The 24,014-nt window shown below is 35.0% G+C and overlaps 1 protein-coding gene across 4 annotated transcripts in view; it reads left to right on the top strand.

The window, feature by feature from the left end:
- The window catches only part of LRBA (LPS responsive beige-like anchor protein), a 748,187-nt gene that overhangs the window by 574,078 nt on the left and 150,095 nt on the right, over window positions 1-24,014 (top strand). For all 4 annotated transcript variants that reach the window (XM_065877627.1, XM_065877625.1, XM_065877628.1 and 1 more), the window contains 2 exons: window positions 6,059-6,199; window positions 7,245-7,364. In XM_065877627.1, coding sequence (XP_065733699.1) covers window positions 6,059-6,199; window positions 7,245-7,364 — 261 coding nt within the window. The remainder of the gene's footprint in view (window positions 1-6,058; window positions 6,200-7,244; window positions 7,365-24,014) is intronic.

Genomic DNA, 24,014 nt, shown 5'->3' with positions numbered 1-24,014 from the left:
TTCCTCCTTCACAGCTCCCTCCCACTGGTGCAGGTTCCATCCCTATTCTTTTGTCTCTTTTTCCTTTTTTCTTTTGCCCTACCCAGGTACGTGGGGAGTTTTTTGCCTTTTGGAAAGTCTGAGGTCTTTTTCCAGCGTTCAGTAGGTGTCCTGTAGGAGCTGTTCCACATGTAGATGTACTTCTGATGTGTTTGTGCAGAGGAATGTGATCTCCACGTCTTACTAATCCACCGTTTTGAAGGCGCCCGTGTTCACTTTCTCAAAAGCTGTTTTTGCCAACTATTTTTCAGCATCCCCAAGACAAAATATTCATCTCTCTCCCCCTTTTGTGAAGCCTTCTGCTAAACTGATATCCATGCACATTATATAGGTGGGAATAAAAACATAAATAACATTTTTTCAGAAGAGCATTTAATCTAAACCTCCCATGAAAGGATTCCAGTGCCCTTGCAGATTCAGCACCAACACTTTCATCAATCCACACAACTGTAGTTATTCTGGGATTTACTAGTCAATTTAGTTAGATGTGACTCTGAATCTTGGCTCTGCTATTGACTGGGGAACCAACCTTTAATAGTCATTTAACTTCTCCCAGATGCAGTTTTTTCACCTGTAAATTGGAAATGCTAATAGTTTTTTATATTAAGGTGTTGTTGTAAATATAGTGAGATAATTTACTTAAGACTCTTAGACCCTTCACGTATAGCTAGTAAATAATTGCATTGTCATCAGATAGAATAGCCTCTTTAATATGTTTATCATAGTTATTTCCTATAATATTCCCAAAACAAATCATTATTCTCTAACCAGAAATGACCATCTTTTATGATGTCACATTTCCTGATAGTCCATCCTCTTTCATTGTCTGAATTTGAAGATTTTTGCTTAATTTGTTCATGAATATCAAGTACCTTACACTTAATTAACATGATTCTTTCCTTTAACGTGACATTTTTATAATATCAGATTCATATAACGTTGGGTTCAACCATATTGTTACCTTTTCCTTGTCTTCACTTTGTGATTGCTCTTTTTTGTTATTTATAGGATTACCGTACTTCCAGAATATAATAATGTATAACCTCTCTTGCCTGTATGCCCTCTTATATGTTGTCGGACAGGGTTTATGTGTAGTCCTGGAATTAAAGGATATTTCCAGTGTTCTAATCATACCAAATGAAGATAACATTGACAGATGGCTTTAGGCCAGTCATCGAGATCGTAAGCAAGATCCTAAAAGTAGTCATGCTCTTTTGCCTCCCCTTCATGAGCCCATTTTCACTTTTGACAGCTCTTCCCCACTCTGCCCTTAACCCACAAAATGTATGTTTATGATACACTGTACTTTAGCGTGTCCAACGGCCCCATTTCTGAGTCTGTTGCTGCATAATGACCTTTTTCTTTTCCTCTAATCTTCTCTCCTGCTTCTCATCCCCAGATGTTAAGGTTTAATGATTACCAAATAAAGCTTTCACAGAAACATGGAAAAAAATATCTTTTTAGACTTAGATTTTAAAAAGAGAAGGTTGTTAACTCAAGCAAATCTATACTTTGTAGAATTTCTGAGATTTATTGCCAGTTCCCTACAACTTTCTTACTCTTAGTAATTGTAACCATGGTCCAGCAGTTTGGAACTTCACTTCTGAAAAGTTGATATAAATTGGAACAGTTCACATATAAATCTCAAAAGGAAAAAGAAATTCTGGTGATGGTGATAATAACAATTACAACAACATTAATAGCAGCTATACTTATTGAGTACTTTGTGCCAGGAGCTCTTTACATATATACATTATTAGTCTTTTAAATAAACCTGTTAAATAAATATCATATTTGAAAAATGGAAGTGTAAGAAAGTGGGAAATTGTTGAAATCAGGAAAAACATTTTATAATACAACCGTTTATGGATAAAATGGCCCAAAGACTGGATTTGAGTACTGACTTTTGTTTCCTAGATTTATGTTGATTTTGAGCTAGGTTATTCAAGATACTTATTTTCTTCATTATTAAAATAGGGATATCTAGCTCACATTTATTGTGAGAATGTATAATAATGTTTTCTAAAATACAAAATGTAAGCTAGAGGTTATTAATTAGATAACTTCAGGTAAGAAAATTTTTAAAAAGAAAGCAAAAACTTAGAATGTATGAACACTACAGTCTTTACAGCTTAACTTTTACTAGTAATCAGTTGAAGGAGTCTGTGTTGGGTGGTTATAGGGGCCTTTGAATCCAATACCATTTGTTTTTAATTAATGTAGTACTAGATAATTGTAACTTGCTTGACATTTCATATGCTTTTCACAGTAAAATTTGGAGGCCCTTTGGACTTTTGAAAGATAATTTTGTTTTTGATTATGTTTTTGAGATAGCGTAATGCAGTTTTGATGTCTACTGTGTACTCTTAGGCTTCTGACAGATAATGCACAGTACTGCATGTACCATTAGATGATTGTGATGCTTAATTACTTTCTTTCTTAATAGACAACATTAATTTCATCAGGCTTGTTTAATGGCTTTTTTTCTTAAATATTCTTGATCAAATGAGCTGAAAAATAACAATGATTATTATTACTAATAACTTACTGCATTCCAGGCACTGAACTGGGCACTTTACATGCAGTATTTTTATATCTCTAATAATTAGCAAAATTACTTCTCAAAAAAGGTAACAAAAGATTTTTTTATTGTAATATTCTTAAAAACCTGATTTAGAAAGTTTTGCTTTGCATATCTTGTTCTGAAAGGTATCAGATGAGAATTTCAAACAGAATACTTACCAATCTACCACAGTTGTCAGTTTGGCTATTCGTGAGAATAATATATCCTATGTGTAGTTTCTTTTTGTTGTTGTTGTTTTTTTGCTATTTATACATTTTCAAGAGTTCTGGTGTTCTTTTTTTCTTTAATTTGTCTTTTCCTATTTTAATCCAAGTTCTTATTTCCTTTTTTTTTTTTTTAACGTAAATGCTTGTGTTGGTAGTCCTGATACTCTAATTTTTAAATAATTCCATTTTATTTGAATCACTTTTTCATCTTGTTATGATTAAGGTTCTTTTATTATTTTACAGATTTAAAAAATATAATTCTATTTGTTAGCTTTTTGTAGTGTTTAAAATTATTTTTCTATATCCTCAGCCTATTTATATTTACCTGGTTATGAACTTGAATTATACCTCTCTAATCAATACTTATTTTTTATTGATTTTTTCCAGGAAGTCATGACCATTTTAAATGACCAGTATTTTTGATCTTCTTCCTTTAATCAATTTGCTGATTTTGAAAAATAATCTGTCAAGCTTTTGCAGTTAAATTGTACAAAGAGCTTTCTGTAGGATGATAGTACTAAGGCATCTTCCTGAATTGCCCTCCATTTGTTGCTCTTAATATACTGTATAAGTAAGAGGAACCATCAGCATTTACTTTTAGTTCTTTTGCAGAGATGAATAAATATCTTGAAATGCTGATTTAGATAATGTTTCAAAAATGCTATGATGCACTTTGGTGTATGACTGACTCTTGCTTAGTTAAATGTTTTGCAGCATTATAACATAGTTGGATTCAGCTCATCTTTTGAAGCAATTGTCAGAAAAATATGGGCCAGCATGGTAGAATGTATTAGCTCAATACATTGTCTCCATTTTATTATGAAACTGCTGAGGAAGCTGTGATATACAGCACTGTCATTACAGATCTATTGTTAGGATGGTTCTGCAGTCTTCTTTGCACTGCCATTAATTTATAGCAGTAAACAATATGTAGCCTTCCAACTGCAGCAAAGCAGAATCTTTTAATGAGGTGGATGTTATTACCACAATAAATCAGTGCTTTCGCGTAATGTATAATTCAATGTGTGTATTCCCACTGTAACTTCTCTGAGTAAGCTGATAGTGTATCATTGTCATTGCACAGCTCCACTAGTCTTTTTTTTTTTAACCTTCTTTTATTTGGGGACTTCTTTTTTATATGCTTGCAAATAAATGTGCTATGTCTTGATAGCTGTCCTGTAGCAGGCTTCAGAAATCAACTGTAACAATCACAGCCAGAATCAATACTGTGGGTTCTACGTATATGGATCTCTGCACGATGCCATTTTTTTTCGGATGCTAGTGAAATCAATCCTAATTGGTTTTAGCATTATATTCAAGAAATGTGATTCTATAACTATTGATTTTGGGGGTGTACTCATTTGGAGAGTAATAAAAATAGGAGCACATAAAGTGAATACTTAATATGCTGCAGAACCATACAAAAGGAACATTGATTTTGTTTTCACGTAATTTGTCTTCCAGTGATTTTATTTCTTCTTTCTTTCCTTTGCATGGCTCAGTCTTCAGGGACAACAGCTAAAATACACTTAAAGGCATCCAAATTGGTTCTGTAACAAAGATTTCTTGGAGTCAGTTCCATCCTTAACTGGCATAAGTTTAGTAAATCAGCTTTAACTCTTTTGTACAGAAACTAATGCTTTAAAAGATGGCATTTTAAATTGGTATACTGTGATACTGGTTTAAAATAATAATCAACTAAAGGTTTTTAAAAATTTGCTTGTAGAGTTAAAAAAAGGGCTTAAAATAAAATGTTGATTAGAACCATCCTATTGAAAGAGAATGAAAGGTACTAGAAATAAATGGCAGTTTTGAAAAAATAATTAACAATTTTAAGAAATATAGCCAAAATGATCATTTAAAATACTGCTTAAAATTACTTTTTAACATGAAAAGCTACTTAAAAACTAGTTTAACATTGCTTCATTTTCCATAGAATATTTCTGAATGCATCTGTTTTAAAACCAGTATTTTAAATTTCAGTTTAACGTTTTTTGCATAAATATCAGATATTTTCTTTCTCATATAAATGAGTGACTAACTGATAGGTTTTCATTAAAGAAAGTAATCTTACATTTTTTTTTCAGTGAATTGGTACTTATATTTTAAATAAAGAGTAGAGATTTTCTAGAGATTAGAATGTTTTATGAGAATGAGTTGTTCCTTGTTTTTTAAGCCCTTAGACCCCTTTGAGAATCTTAGAATACTCTGTATGTCTTCCTGAAGAAAATGTACATGTGCATAATCACATGAAATTTTGCTTACTGGTTAATGGAGTTCATGAATTCCCTGAATAACAACAGCAGCAGCAACAGTAATGATACCAGCTAACATTTATTATTCTCTTATCTTATACCAACCAATATTCTGGGGGTTTATAGGCGATTGTTTGAATTATTCAAACTTTACCCCATTGTTAAAAGATAACCTTAAAAATAATAGTATTCATTGAATATTGTCAGGTATGGTTTGTCCCTCCATGTACTTACTCATTTTATTTTCCAAAACAACTTTCTGACTGGGTATTGTTGTCACTCCAGTAAACCCAGGCTCTTCATCACTTCGCTGTGCTGCTTTAGGGACCTCTGCTGTAAAGTATTGTTGTACACGCTCGTAATCTGTCTAATATTCTATTCATGTTACACATTTTTAAAAAATTTCATGCCGGCATGTTTTTATCTTTTAAATTGTGGTTTTACTCATACTATTAGAAATTTCTAGATTTACATTTAATCCCTTTTTCACACAATCTCCTCCTTGCACTCCTTCTCCCCCACCCTCGGCCCCTGCCAAATTTTGTTGCATTGTCTTCTCACAATCTATGATATGTTAATCCTTTAGCTTCAAGATTCTGTTTCTGGTTGTCGCTTCTAATGGACTAAAGAGGATTTTATAGATGCTTTCCAAAGTATCATATAACTAATATTCACTTCATGTAATTATCTTCATGAAAATGCTTGTTATGGGCTGATTAAAGACTTTTATTCAACAGAAAGTAGACTTATTGAGAAATGACAGGTTTCTTCATTTACTTATATGTGTATATTTAATGTGCATTGAAAAATAAATTTATATTTCAATCCACTCTCTGATTGTAACACAGCTTTAATTTGAACAGTATGTATTTTTAATTCTTTCACACTTGCTGATTAGATAATATTTGAAGAGAGAAAGAAATAAAGGACTATTGTATTTATGTGTTCTTGTTTCTTCTCCTCCCCGTTGGCAGCCAATAGGAGCTTTGAATCCAAAAAGAGCAGCATTCTTTGCAGAGCGTTATGAATCCTGGGAAGATGATCAAGTTCCAAAGTTCCACTATGGCACTCATTACTCAACTGCAAGTTTTGTTCTTGCATGGCTGCTAAGAATAGTAAGTTCAATTTGAATAATAAACCATGAATAAGTAAATTCAATGTTGTGGAGACTATGCATTGATTAAAAATCATCAGCATCTTTTTTGAATGGTGAAATTTTTTTCAGTGATTGAGACTCTAACTATATAATTATCTCTTTATCCCATTTGGGCTGTATTTTATAACACATTACTGTAGAATGGCCATAAAAATGTTTCACCTGGAATTGCGTGAATTTTTTTCCTTAAATTTGCCTCTTCAAGTCGTTGATATCTTACCAGACTCTAAATTGTAACATATGTTATTTTCCAATGTAGTCTATTAAAATAAGAACTAAATAAGATTCCCTTAACACAGGCATATATTCATATATTTTGGAAACTTCAGTTGCCCAAAATGGAATAAGGTGTGTTTGTAATTTACACCAAGACTGCTGTGTATTGATAACATATTGGTTAAACAAGAAATGTTTCCGTAAAATTGAAAGGTGATTCATCTACTAGAAAGTAATTTCTTTGGGAAAGCATTGGCAGCACATCATTAATTAAAGCTTGTTAGAGGGTACAGGCAGATATAAATCCTAGAGGTAATTTATAGTGCTTAGCTAATTTCAAGCAATTATCCACTAATATGTGTTTAAGTGTTCTTTAACTAAAAGGAGGCTTTTAAATCTTCCAAACATTTTTCTTTTCTTAATCATAAATTAAATATTGAGCCATAACAATAGGAAAATTACATATTGGACTGTTTCCCTGGACTGTGAAGCAAATGCAGTCTAATTTATGTCTGAATGTTATTAATAAATTGTTCTTGGAAAGGAAGAGAGTCTGAAAAATATTGAAGAGAGTCTGAAAAATACTAAATTTTGGAAATATTTTTTCTGAAACAAGAATAATATAAGAATATTAATGTAATAATTTAAGTATAATTCCCAGTCTATGCCTAGTATGTATTACTGGCTAATGTCTATTGGTAACTAAGTATTTAGATATAAAGATTTATAAAAACCACATTTTTATGCATGAGGGAATATATGGCTTTTTTAAATGGCTTATTTTTTAGGAACCCTTCACAACTTCTTTCCTAAATTTACAAGGAGGGAAATTTGATCATGCAGATCGAACTTTTTCATCGATTTCCAGAGCTTGGCGAAACAGTCAGCGTGATACATCTGATATTAAGGTACAGAAATACTTCATTTTACAATTATTATTGCCAATGTGTTTCTTATTGAATGGATGTTGATAATTTCTCTCCTGCAATACAGCCCTGTTTACTAAAGATGAGCCTCAAAGGATGAGGCCTTAATTAAGTGGCCAATAACCATTATATAAGATTTCTCTCTCTTTCTCTCTCTACCTCCTGTGTCTATCTCTTTCTGTCTATCTGTCTCGTCTCTCTTTAATTGTGGAGCAGTTGTTTTCCTTCCTCCTTGGAATCCTTTTTAAAGGAAAAATATAGTAGTATGGATGTAAAGCAGCGTGCTTAATGGAATTCCAAACTCAATGAATAAAATTAATATAGTCACAAAAATACTGTGAGAAAGATCTCAGATGTTTAGTTTAATTCAACTTATTTCATTTTATTGATACTTTAGCAATCCCCTGTCTCTATTCTTAAGGTAATCATCTTTTACCTACTGCTGGTTCTAAATGCCTACCTGACTCTGCTTGTTATAGAATTGCTTTATTGTTGAGGGGAAATGAGTTCTTCTATCTATATATATGTTCAGTAGATCAAAAACTTTGCACAGTAGCTGATACAATACTTCTGCTTCTGCCCTCAAAAGTACTGTATTTTAGTTTTGTGACATAGTATCTGTTTCTTCACTGTTTAGATGCTGTTGAGTAAAACAAGATATGCCTGTGGTTGTGTCCTTAGGTGTCATAAAGAGCTATGTCTTATACACAAATAATTATACTATATGGGAGAAAATGATAAGTACATATGAGAAATATTTGGGCTTGAAAGAGGAAAAGTTACATTATTAATGTTTATGTTACTATAGAGTACTTTAAAAAATTAATTAAAATTATAATTGTATCTTACTTTTAGTCATGATACATTACAGTCTATAAAAAGTGTTCACATACTTTATCTTACTGTAGATATCCAAGATATTTTATTGAAGATTCCATCATATGCAGAAATAATCTCTTTTTAAAATTTTTTTTTGGGGGGATGGGGGCTGTGTCAGGTCTTAGTTGTGGCATGCAGGATCTTTCATTGCAACGTGCAGGTTCTTCGTTGCATTGTATAGGCTTCTCTCTAGTTGTGGCGTGCGGGCTCCAGAGCGCACAGGCTCAGGAGCTGCAGCACGAGGGCTTAGTTGCTCCGTGGCATGTGGAATTTTAGTCCCCAACCAGGGATTGAACTGGCATCCCCTGCATTGCAAGATGGACTCTGAATCACTGGACCACCAGGGAAGTCTCCAGAAATAATCTTTTATATTGGAACATCTATAGGAATTTTTGATAGCACAAATAATGTACTCTGAAATACTCTTGAAATTATCATATCCCTTAAGAATCATCAGTAGATAATTTTGAAATGGATAATTAGATAACAGTAAATCAGAATAGTTAACAGATTTAATAATGGTTTCTACTTCTAATCTCAAAGCTATTTCTTTACTTACTTTAAACCTTTTGAGAAGTCATAAGAGATATGGACATAGGAAAACATTGATAAGACTTTTTGTTATCAAATTGAAGACATGAAAAAAATTTTTTAATTTCTAAGTTCCTTTTTTTTTGTGGTACGCGGGCCTCTCACCTCCACGGCCCCTCCCGTTGTGGAGCACAGGCTCCGGACGCGCAGGCCCAGCGGCCATGGCCCACAGGCCCAGCTGCTCCGAGGCATGTGGGATCCTTCTGGACCGGGGCACGAACCCGTGTCCCCTGCATCGTCAGGCGCACTCTCAACCACTGCACCACCAGGGAAGCCCCTAAATTCCTTTTGTTTTTTAAGTATCTCAGGACCAAGTTATAACCTCATACTTAAGTTTGGTAACAGAAGTGTAAACAAGAACAAAATTGTGAATTTGAATTTTTTTCTGCTCTGTAATAGAGAGGTAGTGTATATCTTCAAATTTCTACCTCTCTGTATTAGACATTCCCACTTAATGCTTTGTTAGACGGGAGATACATGTGATAGATAGATCCTTGTAGTTTTGTTGTCTCTTTTTCCTAAATCTCCTCCTTTTTCTCTCAAGATTCTTTAATTAGCACATGTCTGGTTCCATTTCCCCAAACATTTCCTTCAAAATACCCCACTTGTAAAAAATAAATAAATAAACCCACACAAAACAGCTACAGCATTAAAAAATAAAACCCCCAAAACCCCATATGAACTTTACCTTTCTCATTCCTTATTTTTCTCATTACTCTTGTTTCTTCACAAATAATGACTCAAATCCATCTCGCTTCCCTTTGAATGCCTCAGCAGATTTTGATAAAAACAGCCCCAATTACTAAACCAATACTAGAATTTTAGTTCTTGTTATTGTGCTACTTAATTTCTAGCTTCCTAGCCTAGTTATATAGGGCATCTAAATGAAGAAGTAGAGTACAAAGTTAAGGCAAAAGTTAAAAGAAAAAAGAATTAAAAATTCCAAGTGTCAAGTTGATTGGAGCCTGCTTAGAGATACAGCTTTATTTTTTTATTTTTTGCAGTACGCAGGCCTCTCCCTGTTGTGGCCTCTCCCATTGCAGAGCACAGGCTCTGGACGCGCAGGCCCAGTGACCATGGCCCACGGGCCCAGCCGCTCTGAGGCATGTGGGATCCTCCTGGACCAGGGCATGAACCCGTGTCCCCTGCATCGGCAGGCGGACTCTCAACCACTGTGCCAGGGAAGCCCAGATACAGCTTTATTCTTAAATACCATTTCATTATGTTCAGAGGCACAGAAATTTTCTTCAGGACTAACTTGGATGAAACCCACTTACTCTTCTAACCAATATGTATATTTTCCTAATTTTCTTTTTTTTTTTTTTTAAACCACAAAATATCTGTAAGGTGAATAGGACATTGATAAATTACTCCATTTTCTATATTAATAACCTGGTAATTTGGACCCTACAACTTAGTGAGCACTTTGAAAAGTATATAATACATGGTTACACAGGCTATAGGCTATTTAAAGAGCCTCCTTATTTTTTATTTTTTGTTTTTTGATCTTGCCTCCTCATGTTACATTCTAACACTTTATAAAGCATGTTTAAATTATTATAATAATATAATGTATAAGAATGAATATATTAAGAAAGCACATTTAAATTACTATAATAAGCATTTCATTGAGATATAACATATTTCAGATGGAATCATATTAATTATAGTCTGATCTTTATTTGTGTTGTCTTGTTAGAGTTTCTAGAAATACGAAGGAAAAAGTTAAACAGTAGAGAGGGGATAGTGAAGTATGTGAGTGGGTGGTAGGAATCACTTTACTGAGTGGCTTCTAAAGTATACGTTGCTAGATTAATATGCATTCTCTAATGTTTTCATGACATTTTACAAAAATGAAATATTGTTAGGTAGATAGAAGATTTATTTAAATTACTTTTTCAGGGAAATTCTCTGGCAGTCCAGTGGTTAAGATTCTGCACTTTCACTGGCGAGGGTACAAGTTCAGTCCCTGGTGGGGGAAATAAGTTCCCTCAAGTTGCACAGCGCAGGCAAAAAAATAATTAATTAATTAATTAACTAATTTTTTGGAAAAAATAAGAATAAAATAACATTTCTAGTACTTAACTTTTTTTGCTAAAGGGGAACTGTCACTATAATATCTTAGGATCCCTATTTCTTGCATTCTGCTAATACTCAGAATAATTTTACTGAAAAAATATGTTATTCCTAAGAAATAAAGGTTAAAATATTAATTATTTTTATTTCAGAGAAGAAAGAGACATTATCAGATTTCACTAAAGCAGTCTTTCATTTTTAGCATGATTTACCATTTTAAAATTGGGGGGTTCGTTTGTGTTTCGGTTCATCATTGGTGGTTCCATTTCAGGCTTGACCCTCAGTGATGCTTTTTATTCTGTCTGGATAAAGAGTTCAGAAGTGTTGGTCAGTTCTCTAACTAGGCTTACCACACTGTCCAATAGAAATGTAATGTCAACCATAATTACGATCACATATATAATTTTAGATTTTCTTGTAGTCACATTTTAAAAAGTCAAAAGGACCATGTGAAACTGATTTTAAGAATATATTTAAACTTATATATATCCAAAATATTTTTATTTCAGCATGTAATCAATATAAAATTATTAATTGGATATTTTACATTCTTTTTTTTTAATATTAAGGCTTTGAGATCTGGTGTGTATTTTATATTTACAACAGGTCTCTTCTCAGACTAGCCACATTTCAATTGTTTAACAGCCACTTGTGGCTAATGGCTACTCCATTTGGCAGTGCAGACTTAGGGCATTGTTTTGGCATCACACCAAGGGATAGCTTTCTGCTTATGGAAGGAAGAATGCCTTCTTGCTCTTTGAGCAACGATGTTCCTGATGTTGTACTCCATCTAAATATGAACTGACAGGTAGTAGCAATAATAGCTAGTCTTGAGGACTGAAATAGAAAGTGCTAAAATTGGGTTGGAGAATCATCACTGTGATAAGTAATATTTTAAAATCCCCCAGCAGAAAACTGGACAGCTACATGTAAAAGAATGAAATTAGAACACTCCCTCACACCGTATACAAAAATAAACTCAAAATGGATTAAAGACCTAAATGTAAGGCCAAACAGTATAAAACTCTTAGAGGAAAACATAGGCAGAACACTCTATGATATAAATCACAGCAAGATCCTTATTGACCCACCTCCTAGAGAAATAGAAATAAAAACAAAAAATAAACAAATGGAACCTAATTAAACTTAAAAGCTTTTGCAAGGAACTTCCCTGGTGGCGCAGTGATTAAGAATCCACCTGCCAATGCAGGGGACATGGGTTCGATCCCTGGTCCGGGAAGATCCCACATGCCGTGGAGCAACTAAGTCCATGCGCCACAAGAACTGAGCCTGTGTTCCAGAGCCCATGAGCCCCAATTACTGAGCCCATGTGCCACAACTACTGAAGCCTGCACTCCTAGAGCCTGTGCTCCTCAACAAGAGAAGCCACCGCAATGAGAAGCCTGCGCATCGCAACGAAGAGTAGCTCCTGCTCACCACAACTAGAGAAAGCCCGCGTGCAGCAACGAAGACTCAACACAGCCATAAGTAAATAAATAAATAAATAAATTTATTTATTTTAGAAAAATATTTTGCACAGCAAAGGAAACCATAAACAAGATGAAAAGACAACCTTCAGAATGGGAGAAAATATTTGCAAACAAAGAAACTGACAAAGGATTAATCTCCAAAATGTATAAGTGCTCATGCAGCTCAATATCAAAAAAACAAACAATGCAATCCAAAAATGGGCAGAAGACCTAAACAGACATTTCTCCAAAGATATACCAATTGCCAACAAACACATGAAAGGATGCTCAATATCACTAATCATTAGAGAAATGCAAATCAGAACTACAATGAGGTATCACCTCATACCAGTCAGAATGGCCATCATCAAAAAATCTACAAACAATAAATGCTGGAGCGGGTGTGAAGAAAAGGGAACCCTCTTGCACTGTTGGTAGGAATGTAAATTGACACGGCCACTATGGAGAACAGTATGGAGGTTCCTTAAAAAGCTAAAAATAGAACTACCATATGACCCAGCAATCCCACTACTGGGCATATACCCTGAGAAAACTATAATTCAAAAAGAGTCATGTACCACAATGTTCATTACAGCACTATTTACAATAGCCAGGACATGGCAGCAACCTAAGTGTCCATCGACAGATGAATGGATAAAGCAGATGTGGCACATATATACAATGGAATATTACTGAGCCCTAAAAAATGAAATTGAGTTATTTGTAGTGAGGTGGATGGACCTAGAGTCTGTCATACAGAGTGAAGTAAGTCAGAAAGAGAAAAACAAATACCGTATGCTAACACATATATATGGAATCTTAAAAAAAGAAATGGTTCTGACAAACCTGGGGCAGGGCAGGAATAAAGATGCAGACATAGAGAATGGACTTGAGGACACGGGGAGGGGGAAGGGTAAGCTGGGACGAAGTGAGAAAATAGCATTGACATATATACACTACCAAATGTAGAATAGATAGCTAGTGGGAAGCAGCCACGTAGCACAGGGAGAGATAAGCTCATTTCTTTGTGACCACTTAGAGGGGTGGGATAGGGAGGATAAGAGAGAGACGAAAGAGGGAGGGAATATGGGGATATATGTATACATATAGCTGATTCACTTTGTTGTACTGCACTAACACAACATTGTAAAGCAATTATACTCCAGTAAAGATGTTAAAAAAAAAGAAAGAAAAGGGTGGTTATCGTAGGTCATGGTGATGCTGTGCTTCAAAGAAGTCCTACATCCCTTGATGCAACCCTATCCATTTTAAAAATACAGATACCCAATTCTTTCTCAAAAAAAAAAAAAAATCCCCCAGCAAACTCTGTTTCAAGTTTTAAAAAAATCATTTAAGTTTAGAAACTGAGGTACAAAATAGATTACTGTCTTCAACCTGAACCATCATAACCAAATCTTGTGGAACAAATCAGACTCATAAAGCTTGAATGAATTTCATAAGGCAGTCACATGTAAATATTAGGCAAATATCTAAGCTTTTCTAGGCAGTTCATTGTTACTGATTCCCCAGCCCCCCAGCTCCCCGTTGAGGCAGCAGGCAGCATACACGTTTTCAGGTACCGTTAGTGTCAATAAATTTAATCTAATGATTAAATAGAATCTGATTTGCTGCAGTTTAAACTTTTTTCCTTCTCTCCTATAGAAGTGATTAACAAATCAGGATCTGAGAGTGGAAAGAGTCATAAATGTCAGCTAGGTTCATTATTTTAGAAAGGGGGCAGTAGTAAATGGATCTTTTACATTCTTTATATCTTTTACATGGAGATTGTTGGAGAACTATACTTCTCTAGAAGCTTGGAATTTAGTACAAAAATATTTTTTAAAATAACCTGTGCTAAAAATAAACTTAGGGTAACAAGTTTGGTGGAATCCTGAGATAGCATTTAATTTTTAAAGTTTTTATTTTAATCGAGTTTATGCACAATCAGGCCCTGGTTGTGATACAGCATCAAATGAGACAGAGCATTGCCTTCAGTGAACATTTGCGGTAAATGGGGTACTGACGATAAAAGCATTCCAGCAATTCAGTATAGTAAAGGATCTGTGGCTCATAGCTACAAGATCTGAAATGAGGAGAAGGGAGAGGAAAGAGGCAATTCAGGGCCTATCATGGGGTGCCTTATAAGCTTTAGTAAGGAGATTGGACTTTATGCTGGGGGCAGTGGGGATATACTGGAAAGGTCAAAGCAGAGGGGATTTTGTGGTTTTAAGTGACCGCTGTGATCGGTGTTTGTATTACACTGAGCAGGAGTGGAAACAGTAAGTAAGCTGTTAAAGTAATGGGGTGAGAGGCAGTGGAGGCAGTGGTACTAGAGAAATGTGATGAATTTAAGACATATTTAAAAGGTAAGAACTGTTAGGATTTGCTGATTGATTTGTCTCCTAAGATGAGAGAGAAATTAAATTTGACTTGGACAGGTACTTAGAGAACACAGAAGAACAAGTTTAGTTAGGGCATGGGGATCTAGCTCCCTGCCTTCAGGCAGAAAACTTCCTATGACAGGTGAATTCAAGTCCCCCCAAACACATTTAGTTAAGCCAGCATTTACTGATTATTTTATCATATGCAATACATAGTAGGGAGTTTTGGGGGTTAAAAGGGTAAGATAAACACAGTTCTTTACTTCACATATCTCCAGGTGAGAATGACACGTATACATAAAACTATTTTTAATACAAGTTAGACAGTGCCAAGTGCTATAATAAGATATAAACAAAATGAAATTACTTCTTCCTGGAGGAAGTGGGGTTGTGAATGACTTCACAGAGTAAGTGGTATTTGAGTTGTATCTTAAAGGATGCAAGGGAGCCTTCCACCTCCCAGATTTACATCTCTAGCACGTACGTTTATCCTGGTATCTGACTCGCTCCTTAGCATCTCCATTTTAGCATGTAAAATGTATCTCAAATTTAACACATTCAGAACCAAATTCCTGATCTTCATTCCTTTAAACTTGCTCTTCTCACAGTCTTCCCTTTCTTAGTTAATGGCTTCCAAGTAAAAGCTGTTGTGAGTAAAAGCTGAAGTCCTTACAATGCAAGACTCTACAGCAACTACCCCTCCCCTCCATAATCCTGTTACGTCTTGAACTCTTTGTACCATTTGCCCTCTTGTCCACTCTGTTCTAGCCAAACAGGACCTCCTTGGTATTCCTCACAAACTCCAGGTATCTTCCCACCTCAGGGCCTTTGCTTTTACTTTTCTTTTCACCTGAAAAATTCCTCCAGATATCCTTATGGATTCATTCCTTCAGCCATTTTAAGTCTTTACTCAAATGTCACCTTCTTAGGGAACCCTCTTGCACTGTTGGTGGGAATGTAAATTGATACAGCCACTGTGGAGAACAGTATGGAGGTTTCTTAAAAAACTAAAAATAGAATTATCATTTGACCCAGCAATCCCACTACTGGGCATATACCCAGAAAAAACCATAATTCAAAAAGACACATGCACCCCAGTGTTCATTGCAGCACTATTTACAATAGCCAGGTCATGGAAGCGACCTAAATGCCCATCGACAGACAAGTGGATAAAGATGTGGTACATATATACAATGGAATATATGGAGTATACAATGGAGTATATACTCAGCCATAAGGAGGAATGAAATAGTGCCATTTGCAGAGTCATGGATAGACCTAGAGACTGTCATACAGAGTGAAGTAAGTCAGAAAGAGGAAAACAAATATAGTATAATATCGATTATATGTAGAATCTAAAAAAAAATGGTACAGATGAACTTTCTTGCAAAGCAGAAATAGAGACACAGATGTAGAGAACAAACTTATGGATACCAAGGGGGAAGGAGGGTGGGATGAATTGGGAGATTGGGATTGACATGTATACACTGATGTGTATAAAATTGATGACTAATAAGAACCTGCTGTATAAAAAAAGAAATAAAATAAAATTCAAAAAAAAAAGTCACCTTCTTAGTAAGGCCTTCTCTGTCCTCTTTCTTTAAAAGTACATGCCTCATCCCATGGACTTTAACTGACTTCTCAATTTCAGTTTTCTTCATATCACTCACCATCCAACATACATGTCTCTATTTATTTATTATTTATGTCTTATCCCACTAGAACATTAGCTCCATGACAGCATGAATTTGGACTGTTTTGCTCATTGGTTTATTCCTAGAGCTTTAAAACAGTACCTGGAACACAGTAGGCACTAAAACATTTATTAAATTAATGCTTTGATTAAATATAGAAGAGTATTCTGAGCAAAGAAAATGACATGAACAAAATTCAGAGAAAAGGCTTAGCACATTGGGGAATGCTTATTGGTCTGCTAATTGGTCTTATGTGCTTGGTGTGTAGGAAACATAGAGAAGGAGAAACACTGAAAGGCAGTTGTGGTCTAATATGAAGACCCTCAGTAATATTCTAAAGATATTTTTCAGTTCGCAGTCCATGCAATCTCTGGCACAGCTACTCAGCTCTACCACCGTAGCCCAAGAGTAGCCATAGACCATACCATATGTAAACAGATAAGTGTGACTGTGTTCCCGTAAAATTACATTTACAAAAACAGGTGGCAGCGTTTTGGCCCCTGGGCTGTATTTTACCATCCCCTGCTATAGGCAATGAGGATCCATTTAAGATTTTGTACTAATTGGCTCTATTATTTAAAAAAAAAAAAAAAAAAAGGCGCTTTGGCAGCGGTATGGAAAGTACTGGGAATGGGGAAGAGAGATGAGAGCTGGAGATAGGGAGAAATTTTAGGAGTCTATGACAGTTAAAAGTAAAGACTCTAGGAGCCTCAACTAGTCAAAGAGCTAAGGGACTGACTCAAGAGGTGGGTTAAAAGTAATTCTCCAGGATTGGAGATTACAGGTTGACTGTAAAGGGATAGGAAGGCATAAAGATGATTCCTTAGATTGGGTGCCTAGATAAATGATGATGCTGTGAATTATAATGAAGCTGGTATGTAGTCCAAATGTGTGAATTCAGTTTTTGACACATTGATATATTTTCAGAATAACCAGGATATTATCACCTACTAGTTGAAAATTCAAACCTAAGCTTCAGAATAGTGGCATAGGCATGTAGGGTAGGAAGGAATATTAGGCGATACTTATCTTGAACTCCTCAAAACGGTTTTCTAGTCTCTTGATCTCCACTTTTTCAGCTCCCGTCATCTCCCGAGCCCACTCGAATCAAGCTTTCTTTTCCACCATGTTATCGAAATCAGTCTTGTCAGAGTCATTGATGAACAATTTCCATGTTGTCAAATGCAAATTTTCAGTTCTCATGGTACTTGATCTGTCAGCATTATTGACACAATTAATTTATCCATTTTCCTTGTAACATTTTCTTCACTTGGTGAAGGAGCCATCTTCTGGCTATCTCTTTGCCTTTTTTTCAGTCTCCTTTACTGGATTATCTTGTTTTCATACCCTAAATTACTGGAGTACCTTTCGGCTTCATCTTTAGATTTCTTCTAGTGTCAACACTTGCTCCCTAGGTGATCACACGTTACCTCGTGGCTCTCCCCTGAATTCTAGAGCTATACAGGTAGCTCCCTTTGAGCTAGTTGTACGTTTACAGGCATTTTAAACTGAACATGTCCAATATCAAACTCTGTCTTTCCCTCTCACCCTCCTCTCTACCCTAAGGAAAAAGTCCTGCTCAATACCTGCATTTGCCATCTCAGTGAAAGACAGCACTGTTTATCCAGTTTGCTCAGACCTTTAGAAAACTTGGAATCTTTGATTCCTCCCTATCACATACACCTCACTGCTCATCTTATCAACCTTCAGAATATGTCTAGAATCTGACCAGTTATCACCACGTCCATCACGAGAGCCCTGGCCCAATTTATATTATAAATCAGATCATATCCGTGTGCTCACATCCATCCAGTGCCTACTCATCTAGCCTAGAGCAAAATTCAGGTTCTTAATGTAGCCACTGAGGCCCTGTGTTACCTGGTTGCCTCTTTGATGACACATCTCTTTTACTCTCCTGCAGCCTCACTTGCCTTTGTTGTGGTTCCTTTTCAAAAATGCCAAGCCCAGGAGTTCCCTGGCATTTCAGTGGTTAGGAGGCTGCGCTTTCATTGCCATTGGCCGAAGTTCGATCCCTGGTTGGGGAACTAAGTTCCTGCAAGCCGTGCGGCATGGCCAAAAAATAAATGCCAAGCCCACTCCTGTTTTGGTGGCTTTGCGTATTACGTTGTCTCTGCCTGAACCACTTTCCCCTAGATAATGCTTCGTTCATTCTGTTTTTTTCATTCAGGTCTTTGCTCAAATGTCACCTCCTCAGAGTGGACTTCCCTGGACACCCTCTCTAAAATAACACTGCCCAACCCCCATCATTCTCTATCCCTTCATCTTTTTTTTTTAACATAATACTTGCCAGCATTTGACACAGTACATATATTCGTTTGTTTACGTTATGTCTCCATAGCTACAGTTCTGTGAAGGTGGGGGCTTTGTGTGTCGTTCATTTGGTAACCTCGGCATTTAGAACATTTAGTTAGAAATCAATAAATATTGCTTGAAACAATGAGTAGATATAAAGATATCGAGAAAAGAGGCATCAGTGAAAAAGCCTGGGAAAAACAGAGAGATAGTCTGAGGAGAAAAAGGAGAGCATATGGCCATTTATGCCAGAAGGGCACAGCAAAATCCAGTGGGTAGGTGCTCCAGTGGGACTACTAACATCTTGTATTTTAGGAAGGGGACTTATCTCTCCACAAGACAACTGGTGCCTGGATGTCATCTGCTGACTAAGAGTTGTTAATGCTCTAATTTTCTACACTTTTACAATTAAGGCACATTGAGTTTTTACTGTTATAGCTTTACAAAAGAAGTCCATGTGGACATCCTGTCACTGATTATATCTTGGATATTCAATTTAAAACTCTGGGCTTCCCTGGTGGCGCAGTGGTTGAGAGTCCGCCTGCCAATGCAGGGGACACGGGTTCGTGCCCCTGTCCGGGAAGATCCCACATGCCGCGGAGCGGCTGGGCCCGTGAGCCATGGCCGCTGAGCCTGCGCATCTGGAGCCTGTGCTCCACAACAGGAGAGGCCACAGCAGTGAGAGGCCCGCGTACCGCAAAAATGAAATAAAATCTATCTTATAATTTATTGTGTATCATTAGTGATGAATGTAAAATTTTATTGTTATGAAATCAGAAGGGTCAGTACAGCATATTCCATACTTAAAATTAAGTAAATAGAGTGCAATTAAATCCTAAGAATTTACTAAATAATATTTGAAAAATAAATGACTATCAGTAATATTACAAGAATTCGTTTTAGCTTTAAAAATTAACCCTTAAAGGTATTAAGTGTATACCTGTTTGTTAGAAGTAATAATACAAAATAGAGATGATCAGAGAATAGTTCTATTTGTGTCTTGTGAGATTTGTTAAACATGAGACCTTTGACTTGCCCTCCACTACCTCAGAAATCCCAGGGGCTGTGATCTGAAGATAAGTTAGGTTTATTTTTTCCTCTTTCAGCATGTCTTCTACCATAATACATTCCACAGATGCTGATAGCATCAGCTTTAGAGCCTTTTATAAGAAAATGTTCAGCTACAGTTAGTAGAACATAATTGCTGGACATTTATTTCTTGATGTATTTGTTAAGAGAAAAAGCTTAAATTAGGATGATTTGATAGTTTTATTTTCTTCCTATTTTCAAACAAACTTTTAAATAATTCAGAATTTTTTAAATGCTAAAAGAAAGTAAAATTAAAATCTTACCCTTTTCTATCCATCCTTTGCACATTTCTGGCATATGTACTTCCCTCCCTCCCTTCCTTCCTTCCTTCCTCTTTACCTCCCTCCCTCCTTCTCTTTATCTCTCTTCATTCTCCCTCTGTCTTTCTCCCCCTCTTTTTTCTTTCTTCTCTCTCTTCCTCTCCCTCTCTCTCTCTCTTTCTTCTCTCTCTCTCTTTCTTTTTTGGTCAGTCCCTCTTCCACCCCCTGCCACACACACACTCACAACCACATTAGAGTCAGCTCAAGCTGTCTTGCCGCTCTCTTAACAATGTAGAACACTCATACTCTTAACTGAACTATATATGTGTTCATCCTTGTTTTTATACATAACTTACAGATTTGTTAATTTAACCCTTTTTAACACTTTTCTTCTTCATGCATCAATAGGTTAAATGATGTACCCATGTACTATTTTTTTTTTTAGCTTTGAACTTTGTACTCTTTATGTCTACAATGAATCATTTCTTTTTCGTGTGTTCTTTGAGAAAAATTACTTGAAAAACTGAATATTTTTCTTCTTATGCTACTTACATAGTGGGCAGAAAAAAACGTTTTTATAAAGCACTTAGAAAATGTTCCTATCTTCCTGAATTATAAAAATGTACACAGGTTAGCTGTAATTTGTTTTTTGACCTGGTGATCTTATATTTTTGTTCAGTGTAAGAATGTAGACTATTCATTAATATATTTATAAATACTGATATTAACTGTTCTCCTCCATACTCATGTATTATACAAACTGTTCCAGAAAAGATTTAAGGTGGGCATTTTATTTATGTCTTCTCTTCTGGCAGTCACAGCTTACCCATTATTTGTATTATTAATGTCCATTATCTCTCCCCAAATTACAATTTCCTTGAAGATAGGAGTCTGGAACAGCAAAAGGTTCAGCAAAGATGTCCAGTCCAAATTTAGAAGTGAAAAACATGTGTTGAAAGCGGGAGAGAACTATAAAGTATTGAGAGTATTCATCATAAAGTGAGGCATGTTGAACAGTACTGTCATTGCTAATAAAAAATAAAGAAACTTGTTTTGAATGTGATAGCTATTTAGTAGGAACTATTAAGTCTCAAATATTTTTGTGGTCATATTTACTTTTACAAGTAAATTCTATTAAATTCCCTTAGGATTATGTTAAAAGCTTTTAAGAATGGCCACTATCAGTGAATTACCTGTTGACTTTAAGAATCGGGCAAGTTGAGTCTCTAATTTGGGATTGTTATCAGGGGCCACATTAATGATAATAATAATAATAGTAGTAATAGTAGTGGTAGTAGTAACATCTTTTGTGCATGTAGAATTCTGTATTATCTCATTAGCCACACAACAACCCTGTGTTTTAGAAGAGGCGACTGAGGTAAGTAAGGGTCAGAAAAATTAAATTAAAAGCACGTGACCAGTAAGTTGAATAGATAAGACGCAAACCCAGTTATTCTCTTAACTGTATTAGATTGAGATAGATTATCTATTTGTTCGTTTGTAATCCATGATTTTTATTTATTTTGAATTTGAAATGGCAAGTTTAATATCTAAAACCATACAGTATTTATTTGATCTGTCTGGAAGCATTATAGATTATTTTTTCTTCTCCAATTTAAAAATTGCTGTTAACATTTCTTTTACTAAAGGAAGAAAATAGCATTTTATCTACTCGATAAGGAGAAACTAAATATCAATTTGAATACTTTCAGATATGCAGTCCATTTAAAATGACTTATAGGTTCAATTCAATTCTAATAACTCTCTAAAAGATTTTCTCATTTGTGGGCTAACAAAATAAATACTTGCAAGTTAATATGTATCAGAACATATACCTTTTTTTTTTTTTCAGAACATATACTTTTAAAAAAGATATATTCATCAACTCTTTTCTTGTTCATTAAGAAAGTTTACTTTGGAGTTTTTCCTTCATAAAATATACAGTTTTTCCAATGTAAAAAGCTAAAATTTTGCTTTCACATCTTTTTTTACCATCAGTATCCCCAAAGCAGTATACATTAAATTAGTTGCCTTGCTATCATGCTTATGTTTGACTTGTCAGGATTTCATATTTTAGTAAAAATAAAATAAAAATTTAACTTTAGTTCTGAAGTAGCATCTTGGTTTTTATTTCAGGTTTTATTATCTTGTTTCTTTGGATTAATAGACTAGTATTTGGCATGATTACCCAGGTATTATTGAAGTGATGGCTTTAATTCAATGGATAGAATTGGTGACTATTAGAAGGTGAATCATACAGCCTTGCTGCAGAGGCCATTCATATCAATGGGGATCATACCTTAGAAAAGAAAACTAAAGCATATGTGTGGTCACAACCAATCCTTGTCATTATGCCATGAAAGCCTTGGGATTTGTGATCAAAGCAATGGGCTTATCCTGAACTGTGGTATAACCTCTGGTTGAACCTTTCAAATTTTTATTTTAGGAGATGATACACTACTTTTTGACCATGTTACTTACCTCTAAGACCTGATGGCCTAATTAAGTGATAGTGATTAAAATTATTGTAAGCAAGTCAGAAGAAAATGTGAATTGTAAATATCTCTGTCCTCTGTCAGTGTTGTTTACTTATCATTTTCCCCTGATGTTTTAAAGAATTGCTGAACATGTGGTTTTTATCCAGAGCTGAATGTTCTGTTCTGATGAATATAAAACATACTGCACTTTGTAAATGTACATTAGAAGTATTAGAAAGACATAATCTTTGACTCTATCACTAAATTTCATCTGTCAAAGGAGATAATTCTGAACTATAATATTTGGTGTTATATCAAGGCATAGTTCTTAGAAAGATGCTTTTAGGATTAAGACGGAATTCTACTTATAACTTGAATGTCACTATCATCCATTGTAAAATTCAGGCAGTATATATACTTATTTATCTTTTTGTTTACATGTTGGTGTACCTCAGTTGCGTTCAGTATGTTTATTTTATGTTAAGAGGGTATTCAACTCCCATCAACTGATTTACTTATGCAGATTTCCTTCCAACGAGATTGTCATATGGTTTAAGTATATATACTCACTCCTTTACTTAATTGTCTTTATTTGATGATGTCCTTTATACTATATTAGATTCTTTGTAATCTTTCTTTTCAGTGCTAATTTATTGGAAACATTTGTCCTATTTTAAATTACCTCCTACTTCATGTATATAGTCCTCTCTAAACCAACTAAATAGTTCTTCATTGATCACTGGAAACACATGATATATTCAAGTTTCCATCTCTGTACCTCTTCTTAAGATATTCCCCTTGTCAGGACTGTTCTTGTGTTTCCCCTCTGCTAATATTTATCTTTGACTTTAAGTACCATTCTTCAATCATTCATTCAACAGATTTTTACTGAATATCTAACATGTTTCACTCACTATGTCTAGGCTTTGGAGGTGTAGCAGTGAACAAGATACTTAAAGTCCTTTATCTCCTGGAGCCGTCAATTTAGAGGAAGCAATACAGTTTGATGAGTGTTATATTAGGGAAGTACAATGTATTATGTTCTTCTCCCTAAAGCTTTCTCTGACCACCCCAACTTATTTTTTTTTTTGACCACCCCAACTTTTAGACATCCTTTTCTCTTTTGAATTTCTAGAGTACTATTTGTGCCTACAACCAATTTCCTCCTAAAAAATGTATCCTTTCACTGTTAGATCTGTGATCTGATCTGTAGAGGGGAAGTAGCACTCACGTCTCCATATCCCAGATCCTAACACAGTTCTTTGCAGAGTAAAAATGAAATAAATGCTTTTTGTGATTATGATGTGTTATATCACTCTTCATACCTACCTAAAGCTTATATCAAATAATCAGTTAAATGATGGGAAATTTTAAAAGTTTTATACTGCTCATACTGAATTTTC

The sequence above is a fragment of the Phocoena phocoena genome, chromosome 5, assembly GCF_963924675.1.
Source record: "Phocoena phocoena chromosome 5, mPhoPho1.1, whole genome shotgun sequence".
NCBI lineage: Eukaryota > Metazoa > Chordata > Mammalia > Artiodactyla > Phocoenidae > Phocoena > Phocoena phocoena.
Note: the sequence above shows the minus strand (reverse complement) of the source record. Positions and strands in the feature narration are given on the sequence as shown.